At 36.2% G+C, this 16650-nt stretch overlaps 1 protein-coding gene and 1 pseudogene across 1 annotated transcript in view; one reads left to right on the plus strand and one right to left on the minus strand.

Moving 5' to 3' along the window:
- The window catches only part of LRPPRC (leucine rich pentatricopeptide repeat containing), a 96060-nt gene that overhangs the window by 56914 nt on the left and 22496 nt on the right, over window positions 1–16650 (plus strand). Inside the window, exons 26-29 of the mRNA XM_065929360.1 lie at window positions 5919–5987; window positions 6780–6870; window positions 12906–13048; window positions 13184–13289. Of these exons, the coding sequence (XP_065785432.1) occupies window positions 5919–5987; window positions 6780–6870; window positions 12906–13048; window positions 13184–13289 (409 nt within the window). The remainder of the gene's footprint in view (window positions 1–5918; window positions 5988–6779; window positions 6871–12905; window positions 13049–13183; window positions 13290–16650) is intronic.
- Window positions 15105–15959, minus strand: LOC136162792 (heterogeneous nuclear ribonucleoprotein A1-like; annotated as a pseudogene).

Raw genomic sequence — 16650 nt, forward strand, 5'->3', positions numbered from 1 at the left:
TTCCTCTAAAAGAAAGGCTAAGGGAGAGAAAAGTAAATCAGACCTAGATTGATCCTCAAGGAATTAATGTGAAGCTTCTTGAACACAAGATTAATACATGAAGATAACGTCTGTATTAGACTGACAACTATTAACTGCTATAAGAAAAATATAAATGGTTTTGAGAGTTCAAGAGAGAAACTTATTCTTAATGTAGGAAATTAGGTGACTTTACTGATAAGCGGATTTAGGGTGTGGATTGATGGATGTGGTGGTACTCTTCACATTTGGGAGTTTGAGGGGGTTGGAAGTGTATTAAAGGTATTAGAGGTAGAGCAAAGAAGTAGAAAAGGGAAATCTCTAAATATTCGTTTTTTCCTCTAACTTCATTGAGACATTAGTAACACTTAACATTGTATAACTTTACGGGGTACACCCTGTTGGTTTGATATGCTTATATATTACAAAATGATTACCATAGTAGTGTTATTTACCAGCTCCGTTACCTCATGTAATAATTACTCTTTCTGTGGTGAGAACATTTGAGATCTGTTTTTAGCAACATTCAAATATGAGAGTGTGTGTGTGTGTACATAAGCTGTATTATTAGGTATAATTGCGATATTGTGCGTTAGATCTCCAGAACCTATTCATTTTAGAATTGGAAGTTTGTACTGTTTGATCAGCATCTCCCTGTTCCCCCCCACCCCCAAGACCCTGGCAGCCACCATTTTATGCCCTGGTTTTAGGAGTTTGGCTTTTTAAGATGTCACATATAAGTGATAATCATAAAGTCTTCCCCGTTTTCTGACTTATTTTCCTTAGCAGATGCCTTCTTGGTCCGTCTGTGTTGTCGCAAATGGCAGGACTTCTGTGTGGTTGAGTGTATGTGTGTGTTGTGTGTCTGACTTAAGTCTTATAATTTTCAATGTACAGATCTTTCATAGCCTTGGTTAAATTTATTCCTAGGGTTTTTTTTTTAATCATTTTGATAATCTTGTGAATTAGGATTGTTTCAGTTTTTTTTTTTTCAGGTATTTTGTTTCTAGTGGATAGTAGTCAAACTGACTTCTTTATGTTGATTTTGCATCTTGCAATTTTACTGAATCCATTGATCTGTTCTAATAGTTTTTTGGTGGCGTCTTCAGTATTTTCTACATGTAAGATCTTGTCAACTGCAAACAAAGCCAGTTTTATTTTTTTCCTGATTTCCTAAATAAATCTTTCATTCTGGGGTATAGGATTTATAAGAAATACCTTGTAAGGGTAGGTTGTTCCCAGAGACCCTTCAGTATCTGAATAAGCAGCTGGAGTTCATTCAGAAGACAATGAATTCTCAGCAATGTTAGAAAGAAGTTTATACTAGCAGAAGGATGTGTGATAAATGAAAGGAGGTTTGGGACAGTAAGATTAATAGGATCTGAATTAAGATAGTGATTGTAGGGATTTTCAGGACACTTTACTCAGTCATTTTAAATGATATGTAATAGTAGATACCCCAATGCTAGTGACCTTAGTTAGCAGAAAGTATGGTGGAGACTGGGAAAGATTGAAGGCAGGAGAAGGGGACAACAGAGGATGAGATGGTTGGATGGCATCACCGACTTGATGGACATGAGTTTGAGCAAGCTTTGGGAGTTGGGGAGGGACAGGGAAGCCCAGCGTGCTGCAGTCCATGGGGTTGCAAAGAGTCAGACACATCTGAGCTACTGAACTGACTGGTGATGAATTAAGGGCTTCTCAGGTGGCTCAGTGGTAAAGATTCTGCCTGCCAAGCAGGAGACATGGGAAGATCCATTGGAGAATGAAATGACAGTCCACTCTTGCATTCTTGCCTGGGAAATCCCTTGGACAGAGGAGCCTGGCAGGCTATGGTCCATAGGATTGCAGAGAGTTGGACATGACTGAGCAACTAAACAACAGTGATGAATTAACAGAGGCATAAGATCATCTAAGCTCTGACTTGAGATGCATTGAGCTCTAACTTAGATCTGACAGCAGCACCTCCCATTATGAACCCTTATAAAGTTGGCATTGGCAGATTTTGTCACTTCAAACTGGGTAAAGTTGGAGGAAAAAAAAAAAAACTGGGTAAAGTCCTTTAACTAAGGTGGTTGATAAAATTTGCCTGGTTTCTAAAATTTGTGTGGCTTCCCAGCATGATCAATTTCCCCTCCATTTCTCTCTCCCTTCCTTCCTTCAATAAAGGGTTATGGATCACATCTTACAGTCTGTCCTAAAGATAGACTTTAGAAAGACGAAAGTGCAATAATTGTTTCATTGTAACAGAACGTGCTATAAAAGTATCTATTTCAGACTAGATCTTTTTGAGGAAGTTATGTTTGGGATGAGACCTAAAGGATGAACTAGGAGCAAGGCATGTAATGAGTGGAAGCAAAAACATCTCACTTAGAGGACACTACCTGTGCAAAGGCCCCAGAGCAGGACAGGACTTTTCTTCTCTATCCCTGTTCTTTCTCTTAAGGCTCTGTCAGACAACACTGCTAAGACCACATCTAGAGTGTCTGGGACAGTGTTAAACACTGAATGTTAGCTTTGTGCTCTGCTTTCTCTGTGATGTTCTTTCTTGTGTTGAAGTCAAACCCTTTTCTCTCTTCTTCAGTCTCATCCTCTGTAGGCTAACTGTCCCTCATTCCTTCCAATATTCTTCTGGCATATTCTGGAATGAAATGTGCAACTGGGGAAATGTTCACAAATTATTTTTATACACTTGTAATATCAGATAAATGCATTTGGTGTGTTGTATTTTGTCTTCCCAGTGATGATGGTCAACCTGATTGTTCCCCTGTGTGTGCTGTGTTGTGCTTTGTCATTTCAGTCGTGTCCAGTTCTTTGCAGCCCCCATGGACTGTAGCCCACGAGGCTCCTCTGTCCATGGGATTCTCCAGGCAAGAATACTGGAGTGGGTTGCCATGCCCTTCTCCAGGGGATCCTCTGGGATCGAACCCAGGTCTCCCACCTTGCAGGTGGATTCTTTACTGTCTTGAACCACCAGGGAAGCCCATGAATACTGAAGTGGGTAGCCTATCCCTTCTCTAGGGGATCTTTCTAACCCAGGAATCAAACTAGGGTCTCCTGCATTGCAGGCGGATTCTTTACCAGCTGAGCTACCAGGAAAACCCTCCCCCTGTGTATAGAGTCAAGTAAAGCTTAACATGTGTTAATGTTTGAAATACACCAAGTTTAAAGACTCTCATCTAGTCATCTTTGTAGGTTTTCTGTCCTTTATTCAATGCATATTTCTTTTGTATGTACTTGAAGTTGAGTCATATAGCTTACATAATACTTTCTTCACCCTACATCATTGTCTCTGCATTCTCTGAATGTCGATAAGAACTCTTCTGAAGCATTTTTAATGATTACATCATTCTTTTGTATAAGATGATTTGCCCATTCCTCTTTTGAGATAATTTTTCACTATTGTAAGTAGTCCTCATAATTCGCATCTTTACCTCCTAGCATATTTGTTTTTCAGATTATTTACTTAGGATCACTTCTCAGAAGTGGATCATATGTTATTATTACCATTTTTAAGGCCCCTGATGCATAAAGACAAAAATTTTGTTGTGTGTTTATAGATACCTCTTTTATGGTTCATAGTAGCAAAGATTGGACTAAAACCCAGGCCTCCTGAGTTCTAGTATTCTAGTCCCATACTTCTTTTGCTCCATATTATGATAAAATAGGGTGGTATTTCTTTGTTTAGAGAAAATGACTTCATTCTTTTAGTCAGGTTCATTAACCTCCCAGGAAAGAAGTGTTGCGGGCCATTTAAATAAATTAACACTGTTTAGATAATTCAGTTTATGTTTTTAAGATTGCAGTTTACGTCCAGGGAGAGATGGTACAGACAAGTACAGAAAGTTAAATGATGACATGAAATCCCTTCAAAATGATAATTATCAATATTAAACTTGATATCTGTTTCTACTAATATACATAGAAACCTGTTATGATAACAGCAAATGTATATCAGTGATATAAAAAAATTAATGAAAATTATTTTTTAAATTGGGATTACTTTTTTCTAATACAAGTGAACCTAGTTCTGAATTGCAGCTGCACAAAAGTGTGTTTTGAAGCACAGTAACCCAGGTGGAAACAAACATGCTGTTTGTTTGTTTAATTACAATAATTACTTTATCCTCACCATCTATTAAATAAATTGTACATAGGGAAAACAGGAAAAATTAGAGTTGAGTTCATTGTTTTAATTCAGCTTTAACTGGTTTTGGATAAGTTATATTTAGCATCCCAATTAGAATTCTATTCTCCATGTCTTTGTTACATTTTCTTTTCTTTTTTTTTTGTCTTTTGCTTTCAACTTACAGTGTTTAAAATTCAATAAGATGTTAAGAGATAAGCCAGAAATGTAGACTGTTATAGAAGCCTAGGAGATTTAGTTAATCTGACCTAGATGTTCTTTTGATGATTGAGATTCATTTGGGAAAACAGTCCTTAATTTCATAGTGAAGCATAGGAATATCTGCCATGTAAGTCAGTTGTCCTGCCAGTGACAGGCAGATTAATCGGCCACAAAAAGGAAGAGTTTGTCATGACGGCTGTGCTATTTAGATCATTGCCATTTGGATGAGCAATAATATTGAAAGTTGTAAGTGAATGTAGCCCTTATATTTTGCCATGTTCTAAAGAGGATTATCTACTATTTTTTTCAAGGGCTTTCTGTGTACATTTGATGTTGGCTTCATTTTCAGTGTAACGCATGTGAAACAGAACAGATAATGTGAGAACATCCTTGAGTAGAAATTGTAGTGATGTTTGAGAATGTATATATGTCAACAGTTAATTTATTCCACATTTATTTCTTGTAACCCAAAATGTGGGTTAGAATGAGAACACTTAATTTACAAACTTCTATACCAGTTTTTCTGCCGTTCTACCAAAGCCCTGAGATGTTGGTTCTTGCGTCAGCTTTTAATTTAACATTGTACGATATTATTTTAAGAAATAAAACATAATGAGGACTTAGAAATAAGAGATCAGATTTGAGGGTTGCTTGGTGTAGTCCACAAAACTGAGCAGAGAAAGCAGTAAAGATATGTCCTCTGGACTGGAGCTGCCAGGGTAGTGAGTACGTTGTTTTCTTATCATAATACTGTGATCATGTATTAAATAATGTAGTGTTTTCATAGGGAAGCCCTCATAGATGATGAAGATGCTGTAGGTAGAGTGACAGATCCTTAAAATTACATGTGAAGTGGCTTGTCTTTTATTTCAGTATCCAAAATTGTAAAGTAGTTGTTTTGAAGCCAGAGTTATTGACTAATTATTAGTTATTCCTAACTGAGGCTATAACATACATCTCAATTATTGAAATAAGCTAAGACTATGAACTAACTGAGTACTTGGATTGTTTTTAGTACTTATCTCTTGAAACATTTAGTTTTCGATACTAAGCAAGCATGTGTGGTAATCACAATACTTTCATCACTAAGTTTTACAAGGCATGTTTCTTTAAAAGGCATTGGTTTATCATTGTGATAATTATTAAGTCTATGTAACGTATTAATAATTTTTGCTTTCTGAATCTATTGGGATCTCTATAAAGCGTGTGTGTGTGTCTAATTTGATGTAGTTTGGAGTTGATTTAGTCCATCATTTCAAGGTTTTTTTCTTTTTCAACTACAGAACACATAGCCATTTTTAAAAATTATAGATTTATGGAATTCAAATTGACCTACAGAGTAGCATTTTGAAATAACCTGAATCTTCTAGACCTTGGTTAAGTATAGGTTGTTCTAATCCTAAAGGTCCTTGATTAAGTTATAGATATCTTTTAGTATATACATTTGGGAAGGAGGCAGCCAGGGTCATTAGAAGGAAAACTATCATTGAGAGAAAATTAACATTTGGCTAAAGCCTTATCTTGTGTGCTGTATGATTATTTTATTTTACAGACTCCAGGCATTAGAGCTCGGCCTACAAGACTTCAATGGTTTTGTGATAGATGTATTGCAAATAATCAGGTTTGTGTTTAATTTCTGGTCTCCCTCACCTAAAACTGTGAGTAGAAAGCAAATGTCCTCCATGTCCTGTGAGCATTTGGGGATTTCATGAGATACAGCTTTGGTTACCTTGGTTGTTTTCCAAATAAGCAATCGCTTAATTCTGGTTCCTGCGGTCTACAGAATCCCTAAAAATAATAACATGGGCTCTGAAGATTTTAGCTGGCTTCATTCTGCTTGTTGGTTTGAGCAGGGCTGACGTTATTTCCTTGGCAGTTGAAATCTGCTTCGGTCGTTAGTGACCAGAGGAAATGCTTGATGGGAGCCCAGTGGAGTGTCTACTTCACTCCAGCCCAGATGCCTCTGACATCGTGCCAAGAAGAAACCACAGGGAAAGAGGAGTATAAAGTTGGGGTAGAAGAGTATTCCTGTTAACAGATATAGATGTACTCACTGAGTCCTCCACCCTCAATATCTTTGAATTTTCCAAAATGCTCCTCCATGGAGGTTTCCACAACTAGAGAATTATTCGTATGTATTCTTGTCTCCAAAGAATCCTTTTAGCTCTTTAGTTTAAAATTGTTTTTAATTGTGATAAAATATATACACATTTATCATTTTAATCATTCTTAACATGTGTAGTTAGTGGCATTAAGAACAGTTGCATTCTTGTGATCAGTCCTTTAACTTTTGAAGTAAAGTTAGCCTGCCCTTTGGGTAAAGCTGATTTGAAGAACTTTTCAACTGTGACTTGTCAACTATAAAATATATCCTTTATACAATCTAGATCTCTCTGTTAATCTTATTTTTAAGGTTGAAACTCTAGAAAAATTAGTGGAGCTGACACAGAAGCTATTTGAATGTGATAGAGACCAGCTATACTACAGTCTGCTAAAACTATATAGTAAGTAATATGACTCTTCCTCATGTTTTTATTTTGAGGCATTTATTCTGTGGAAGGCAGTGCCCTGAAAGGAACATCAGGCCCCGAGGAAGCTCCTGGGGGTTGTTACTTGTGGAGTCTCCCCAGAGGCTCAAGTAGAGGCCAGATTGAATTTATATCACAGAATGTTGTGTTGTTTCACTAGACATCCTACAGTCTTCCCTGACATTCTTACTGCAATAATGAGAAAGTGAGAAAACTCTTCATCAGAGCCACAAAATTTAATGGGAGTTTTTGAGGAGAAACTGTTCTTTTTTTCTTTTAATTTAAATTCTTTAGTAAATTTATCAGTCTAGTAAATTTATAAGTAATTTAGTAAATTTAGTAAATTTATAAGTATCATTGACATATTCATGTGTCTAGATATTTTTCCAGAAAAATGCATATTTATGTAGACTCATTGTAAACAATTACTTTTCAAAATGTGATTGAGTTTGACTCATTTCTATATTACAAACCTTTTTCTGCACTTTATCACCCACCAATGGCTATATTGAACAGACCTGTTAGAGTTTACTCAACTAGTCTCCTACTGCTAGACGTGTGAATTGACTTTAGTTTTCCATCCTATGAAACACTACATTAGTTGTCTTTATACCTTAATCTTTGTTCACAACCGTAATTGTTTCCCTAAGCTGAATTTGTATTTGCACGAAGGGAAAAAGTGATGGTCATTTTTGAAACTTGTGGTCTCTGTTGTTAAACAGTTCTCTGGTATGTTTATGCAAGTTTACACATCTGGAACTGTGCAGTCTCTTAAGGTATTTTGTAGAGAGGAACGACGGAATAGTCGGTGACCTTTCTTCCTTCCTTTCCTACATAAGATATTTGATCTCAATTTAGTCTTCTTTTTCCTTCACCAAACATAGACAGCAGTGAATAAGCTGATTCATTTGTCTTTTGAACTTGTATTTATTATCATTGGAGGTTTTGTCTTACATCTTGATGGTGTATATTAAATATGCTGTAAATTTTACATTTCATCCGTTGGTTACATTGACATACAGTTCATATGTAATTCTTACAACTTTTTACTTGAATGATGATCAAATTCTGGCACCCAATGCTGAGGTTGTTGAATGTATAGAATTTTAAAACTTGGGTTTTAGGCATTTAGTCCTTAATTAGTGTATTATAACCTGTATTCCAGTGCTAATTCTCCCCACTCCCCCTGCTTTTTCTTATTTTGAAAGAGTTCTTTCTTTTTTTTCCTTCTTTTTTTTTCTTTCTTTCTTAAGTTCTAATTTTTTGCAAACTAAAATACCAAAGTGATACATCTAAATGAGTTTCAACCTTTAAAGTCATCCCCGTAGAAGACTTTAATTCAGAAATACCTCTGAAGCCCACAGTGCTAGCGTTGAGGTAGGCACTGCAGATAGAAAACTGGTGTTCTTCAGAAGAGTTAGACCTGGACCAGGACTGACAATACCTTGGGGTGAAAAGACAGATGCAAGGATACATAAGGTACATCCAGGAAAGGATGAGAGGCAGCCAGCTTTACAGACTTCTTTTTCCTTCTGGAGCTGACCTTTTGCTGTTGTTTTTCTAAAAAGGGAGAAAAGAAAAAACAAGTTTTAAGTTCCATCTTAAAATTTCCTTTAGGGATAAGCAGGAACTCTTACAAATAAACTCTGAGGTTTATTTCCATTTTCTTTAATCCCCTCTATCTGTTCTGATGGACAGCCCCTCCCAGCTCTGTATTTGAGCCAATAGTCTGAGAAGCTCTCCTCTGCCCAGCCGAGGAGCCTCTGAGGGTGAGATAGCATGACAGCAGCCTCTCATGGGACTGGAAGCCAGAGGAATCATCATAGGGAAGTACATACTTTTTAACCCAGCTTCTGTCATGTTACGAATCAATAATGTGGTTGTGGTAACCCTAAAGCTTCCCTTTCTGAAGAAAAAGCAAGCTGTCTCCTCCTGCATGTGCCCCCCGCCAACCCTTTTGCCCTCTGACTTGGACCACTACTTAAATATGTTGAATAATTTATAAAGCACAATTTATTTGAAAAGGAACATGTAGTATGGAATGATATATGGAATGTGGCCCTGTAACACACGAAAAGTCCAAACTGGATTTCTGAGAGAACAGTTTGTTCGATGTATTGGAATTTTTTATGAACTTATTCTTTTTCGTAATATAATTTTAGCCCTTGAAAGGAGTTCATTTAATTATTTCGGGGTATTTGTTAAAGAGCAGTTTTGCTTGTTTATTTTAAAGCAGTACCTTTCACACACATATACACACTTCCTTTGCTGTGAATTACAGCATACTACAGAAACACGCACACGGCAGAGATACATTGCCCCGTGGTTTTGTAACACCCGGCCTCCGTGTAACTATAATGTAGGTTAAGGAATAAAAAGTGTAACTCTTTTCATTCCTTTAAATACTAGCTCTACTAAACCAGCTTTCCTTTTCTACTTAATAATAGGTCGTTCATAGGCGATCTGTTACAGGAATCTGCCATAATTCAAACTTTAGTTTTCTCCTTTCTAATATATTTTGACTTTCCACTGTGATCATCTTGTGAAATTAGCTCCTAAGCCCTGCAACAAACATTACATGAATGAAACAACTCCCTCACCTGCATATATATTATTATTTTAACATTTCTATAAGGAATATTCTGTTATTTCTAAAGGACAGTTTTTTCTCTTTCTTACAGTTTTATTATATTCAAAACATTTCAGTTTCTTTACATATACAAAGAAGAGAATTTATTCTTTGTACATATAAAGTACTCTCGTCAAAACTTGAGCTGCCTTACATTCATAATTTTGCAATAAAAATTCTTTGAATCTATTTTTAAAACCCAAACATTTAAAACATGAACATTTATGGGACTTCCCTAGTGGTCCAGTGGCTATGACTCCATGCTTCCACTGCAGGGATCTGGGTTCGATCCCTGTTCAGGGAACTAAGATCCCATGTGCTGCATGGTGCAACTGGGGGGAAAAAGAAAACAGGAAAACCACCCTGGGTATTTATCCTAAGACATTATTTACATGCTATTTTCTTTACTTATGACCATTGACATTTCCTTTTCATGCTGTATGGTCTTCCCTCCTCCATTATTACACACATACAGCATGAATGTATTCTAAATTACGGAAGGGTCAAGCTGATATAATAGTATACAAAGCAAAATGTCAGATGTTGTGTCCATACAGTACCTGAGTTAACTTGTCCATGGCCATCCTTCCAAATCACTCTCTCTACATTTGTATCCATGTATTTTTTTGCATATACACCTATTATTATTTTGATTGTTTAATGCTCTACATGTTTTGTGTGCTGTGTTCTGTGGCTTATTTTACTAATATGAAATAAATTCATAGGGAAAGATACATACTTGCTTTTTCTCCCTTTACTTAACCAGTTTTAAGTGCTGGTATCCCTGGAACCTCCTAAGTTGATCATTAAACATTTTTTTAATGAGTTTATGAACTTTTTGGTATATTTGTGTTTCATTTCCTTGCAGTCATTATTCTTTTTGGTGCCCAAATTGTTCCGTCTTTGGCCACTGGGAACCTCTTTACATCAGCTCCCTGTGTCATTTGACATACCCCATTAGTCTTTGATAGGTCTTTATTTTTAGGCCCAACAAGACCATCCCGGTTTATATGGTGTAATTCCTGTCCAAACCTTATTTTAGAGAGGAATGATATTTAAGAGACCATAATCAGGTGATTGACACATGAAGAATTTAGAAATTACCCCCTTCTATCAGTAATACGTAAAAACTTGCCAACTTTATAATTAAAACTCTGAACTCTAGAAATCTCTGTCTCTTCGTTTAAGACTATAGGAACCGTGTGTGAAGTGCCAGCTGCTGTTACATGCTAGTCAGATGGCCCCACGGTGAAGTCCCACAGCTATGTTCCTGTAAAATTCACTGACAGTGTCAAAAATTCCTTGGTTTTATAGCTTAAGAGTTCTCAGATCGTTTAGTAAATCAGTGCTCTTGTTCTTTAAAGAAGGAACCATGAGTTCCAGGAAAGTGATGGAATTACTGAGGCAGTGTCCATTCCCTGGTTACAGCCAAGTCTGTGGGCTGTTTGATTTTTCAGATAACAAATATGATTGTTGTTTTGGTTAAAGGGATTTAAAGCTCCCGAGGTATATTATGAAAGGCTTATTAGCCTTTCTGTGTCTTGGTGAGAGCATGGCTACAGATTTTGGCACTGACTAGTTTGATTGCCTCCGATTTTTGTTCTGTATTCTGTGCTCCAGTACGTTTCCAAGATAGAAAGTGCGTATATCTCAGGTGTTTCATGCTGTATACACTGTGTAGTCCTCACCTGTGTTTTGAAATATTTTCTTGTTGGAAGCTGCTAGTCCATTTGAACAGGTGCCTCTCTGTTGTATCCTGTTCTACCAAAGTGAATTATCTTCCCATACTCCTTCCAGTCTGAAACCATTGTACCTCCTCCATGTCTTCACTATCTGAAATAATAATTACTAGCCTAAAAACAGTGCCTTAGCCGTTCTGTTCCCAGTGTGTGGAAACTGTGTCCTCCAGAGTCCATAGTACCCTGTGGGATGAAACGAAGTGGTCAGCCTTTCCCTTTGTACAGAATTAAAGATTTGGGGGCTCGGGTTTTTGTTTTTATTTAATTAAATAAACTAAAGTGTATTTGATAACCTTTATATATAAAGTTTTATATATTAACTTACTTGAAAAATTACTGTTGAATTTTATATTACATGACAACGTTTTAATGAAGGAAAAGCATAATTAGCTTATGAGAATCTTGCCTTGAAAATTAATTGTAAATTTAGTAAGGATTTTATGTTAGGCTGATTTTATTATCAAAGTATATATAAAATCACTCTGAACTTTAGGTTAATTTCTACCATTTGGTTCAGCTTTTAGTATATTCCGTATGAAAACTTGGGCTGCCATCTTCGTATGACTCCTAGGAAATTTTCTCTTTGTTTTCTTTTTCTTTCTTGCACATTTCTGATGGAGTGTGAATGTGTTTTGTTTTTGTTCTTTGAGTTTTTTTACTTTGAAGAGTCAGTTATTGAAAAGCTTACTAGCTTTTCAATTTTAGAGTGGGAGGAAATCTAGGGCAATTTCATGTGTTTTAGTATTTTGATATTTTTGAGAAACATTGTTATGTTTTCTGGAACTTTTGTGTCCTGAAACAGATCCTCTTCCTGGAGCTGACCATACATCATTGAGATATTTCTTATTCATATTTTCAAATTTTTTAAAAGGCCACTTTTAAAACAATATTTCTTTGTGTGTAACAGGTGTATTAAACTTAGTGTCATAAGTTTTTTCATATTTTGCTCTAATTTTTCACATGCAGAAACTTAAATGACTTGCTCTTTAAATGAAGTCTTGATTCTTAAGTTTTTGCTATTTGTGAAGACTAGGTTATCACACAGAAGGAACTAGATATTTCATTATGAAGGAAATCTGCCAGGTTTTTTCCCAATAACCTTCCTCTCCCCCTGTAATCTTACTTAAGTCTGTTGACATTATGAGAAATCTATCACACACTGACATAGAAATTCTTAAGGTCGACAAAAGAGACAGAATTCTCCCTATTTAACTAAGCAAAAAAGTTTGTTGATTTGTCACTTTTTTTTTTTTTTGATTTGTCACTTTTGACAAAGATCATACATTTGTACATTTTCAATCATTGTAGCCGTGTACTAGACTGTATGTGTGCATCCTATCATCTTTCCAGAGTCTACTGCTCATAGTTGAGAAGTTTTTAATGAAGTGTGGTTTTTCTTTTCTTGTGTTTCAGTAGGTAAGGACTTTTCTATGGTTTAAACTTCCAAAGGTACAAAAAGGTATACAGCACGAAGTCTTCTTCGTGAAAAGAAGTGAAGGTTCTTTTCACTTTTAGTCCACATTTACCCTGTCCTTTCCCTGGAGGCAGTGTTTGGAATACTCGCTTTAGCAGCAAATAAAAAGTTTTAAATATTTTCATGAATTCTGTTTAGTATGTTCATTACTTTCCACTTACTTTTACAGAAGTAAATGGTGACTGGCAAAGAGCTGATGCTGTCTGGAATAAAATGCAAGAAGAAAATATTATTCCTCGTGAGAAGACATTAAGGTTATTAGCAGAAATCCTTAGGAACAATAATCAAGAGGTTCCATTTGATGTACCCGAGGTAATTCATTTTTAAATATAAGCATAACACATTTTGTTGTCGGTATAAATTTAGGTTATAGATTAACCCAGCTTTACATTGAAAAGGTTGCTGTATTTACCACTTTTTCTTTAACTGAATAATTTTATTTTTAAGTTGTGGTATGAGGAAGAAAAAGATTCCCCAACTTCATTACCATCACCTGTAGAAGCTAATCTCCAGAAAGAGCTATTGAATGCCTGCCGCAGGAGGAGAAACAAAGGTAAACATGTACATTGGGGTCTTCTTTTTGATAGCAACGTGGGATCTAAGCCCAGCAAAATAGTAGTGATTTAGGAAGAGATGGAACTTAAATTGTATATATTAATTATTTTCTTTCATTTAAGTTAACAAAGACATTTTGGTACAATTGGGAAAATTTAAATGTCGACTCAATAGTAGGTAATTAAGGAATCACTCTCATGTTTATATTAGATGGAATAACAGCTTATGATTTATAGATGTCCTTGAATTTTGAGATCAGTAATGAATTATTGAGAAATGAAAAAACTCAAGATTTCTATAATTCATTTTAAAATACTTAAGCCATAAAATATTTAAGTCGAGTCATTTGTTTAAAGGTTAAACAGATCAGGAAACATGTTGCTTATTTGATGTAGGTAATGAGTATATGGTAGGGGTCATTATACTATTCCTTAAATTTTTCTGTACACTTGAAATTTTTCATAATGAGAACTAAAGTAGATGTCATTTTATCAAAAATTGCACTTTGAAAATAACATGATCATGAATTTTTTTTTGCAAATATATTTGTTACATATTTTGATTTTATGCGAAAGCAAAAAACGATTAGGACCTTAACCTTCATACAGTATCTCTGCTTAACATCTCAAGGTTGTAGGCTGGATATGAGACCCGTTTCTTGCTCTTCTTCCCTTTTTATAGTGATAATATTTTCAGAAGGTGTGCCTACCTCTATTATGACTACTTTAAAATTTCTGTGACTATCTTGAACCCTCTGATACAAGCTTAACTTTCACATTCTGGATGTTTTCATTTAGACTTCATTGTGCTCTTCCCATATCGTACACTACTTCTATTTTCTTCACTTTAAGTTTTCTCCATAGAATACTTCTCTTATCTCTAATTTCTCCAGTTTTTGTGTACATTTCCAAGTATGCTTTATGATAATTTAACCATTATGCAGCAGATTTGTTTTCATTCTAGTATTGACAGTTTTGAGTTCTCTTCGGTAGAAAGCCATCAGTTTAGAAATTTATAGAACCTCTCAACTTTTGTTTTTTCAAGAATATTAAATTTTTTATTGATTACACATGATAATAGATGATACACAAGTTTCATTCCCATCTATAACTTTATCGGTACCATAATTCAATTTAGATATATTGCATAGGATATGCCAACAATCATTAATAACCAAAAAAGAACTCCATGACTTTGCACAGGTGACCCTTTTAATGGTGAACTCCAGGTCACAACACAGTAATTATCAGTTCAGCTACACCAAGGTTCTGAAGACAATAGCTTCTCCACCAAAGCAGGTTGTAAATAAATTTCAAATGGAACCTGACATCACCCTGAAGGAATTCTAACTTCACACTGTTGGAGTAGTTTACCAGAATGGCTTCAGAGTAGACTAACGTCACACAGCACCTAAAAAAAAAAATACATTTATTCAGCATCATGAACAGACTATTGGGTTTAGCAATCAATAGCGTGGGCAAAAAAAAAATCTACATTAAAAACCCTTTGGTGGAATGCTTTACACTTTCCACAGAACAGAAACTAAAATAACCTGTTATGCAATTAGTCAGAAGTAGAGTTCTCAAGTTTTTTTGCCCATACACGTGAGTATTATCTAAAACATGTCTTCTTTGTAGCAGCTAGGCCCTGCCACCACTGTGCTTGGCTGAGTTCACAAATCTGTAACCTGTAGCTTCCCTGTCACTTTTCTGGCTCTCCTCTCCTGCTAAGCTTTGTTTCCTGGCAGTAATTAAAACCTTCTGCCACTGCCATAGCTACTGCTGCTGCTAGAACCACCATAGCCACCTTGATTTCATGGTTTGGCAAAGTATTGGCCTCCACCACCATACGGGCCAGAACTTCTGCTTCCAAAGTTTCCTCCTTTCACGGGTCCAAAATTTAAAGATTGATTGTTGTAATTGCCAAAATCATTGTAGCTTCTGCCACCTCCAAAATTGCTTCCATCATTATCAAATCCATTATAACCATCCCCACTGCCACCATATCTGCCGCCATGATGGCTGCACCAAAGCATCTTGCCCACTGAAGTTTCCTCCACGAACGCCCCCAGAGTTTCAGAACCAGTTTGACCTCTCTGGCTGAGTGAAGCTCTAGCCATCTCTTGGTTAGATAGGGCTTTTCTCACTTCACAGTAGTGGCCATTCACAGTGTGGTATTTCTGAATGACCAGTCTCATCTCTGGAGTCGTGGTCATCAAAGGTTACAACAGCAAAGCCTCTCTTTTTGCCACTGCTTCAGTCAGTCGTGATTTCAGTCATTTCAGTGTTCCCATACCATTCAAAATAATCTCTCAGGTGATGTTCTTCAGTGTCTTCTTTAATGCCACCAACAAAATCTGTTTCACAGTTGAGTGGGCACCAGGTCTTTGAGAATCTTCTCTTGAGACGGCCCTCTGGTCCCACAACTCCCGTCCACCTTGTGTGGCCTTGCATTCACGGCCGCATCCACCTCCTCCACCGCGGCGTACGTGACAAACCCAGAGCCTCTGGAGCGCTTGGTGTTTGGATCCCTCATTACCACAGCCTGTGAGCGTTCCCCATTGCTCACAGTGGCTCCTCAGACTCGCATCGGTTGTTTCAAAGCTCAGTCCTCTGATGAAGAGCTTCCGCAGCTGTTGGGGCTCTTTGGGAGACTCTGACTTAGACATGATGACAGTGGACAGGGGGAGACTTCAACGATGCTTTCTCGGCGGCATCCACGGCAGAAAGGAGTAACCTAACGAATGTATCTCCCTCTTAATTTCTTAACTAGAAATTTTGTGACAGATTTTGTGACACTGATACACAGTGTCTGAAGTAGGAATTAAGCTAAACTTTTAAGCTTTCTCAATCCTGCAAAATAACTTTATTCATTCTGAGTTACTTTCTTTTGCTGCATATTCAGTCTAATATATCCTTGAGTCTTTCGCCATGGATCTCTTAAACCTAAAGTTCATTATTATTGATACTGTTTAAATATTCTAATGGAATTTTGATTTAACTGAAGTGAATGTACAGTTAGTGTATACTTCTTATTTTTAGATTCCAAAACTCCATATATTGCCTTTTTTTAGTTGTTTTTATTTAAGTAAAAACATCTAACCAGTTAACTAAATATAATGCAGTATAAATATAAAGATATACCCCTGCTGTAGTTTTAATATACCATATGCATTTATCTAGTTGGTTTCATTCTGTTAATTCAAGAGGTTTTAGTTACTCTTGTGTAGAAATGCTTGGCAAAATGTGAATACTTTGAAAATTGAATTCAAGACTACAATTTCAGAAAACAACTAGTAAGCTTTTCTATATTACGTTGTTGATCGTAAATACTCAGATTGTACTTTCTGTAAATTTTCA

This window comes from Muntiacus reevesi, chromosome 3 (genome assembly GCF_963930625.1).
Source record: "Muntiacus reevesi chromosome 3, mMunRee1.1, whole genome shotgun sequence".
Lineage (NCBI taxonomy): Eukaryota > Metazoa > Chordata > Mammalia > Artiodactyla > Cervidae > Muntiacus > Muntiacus reevesi.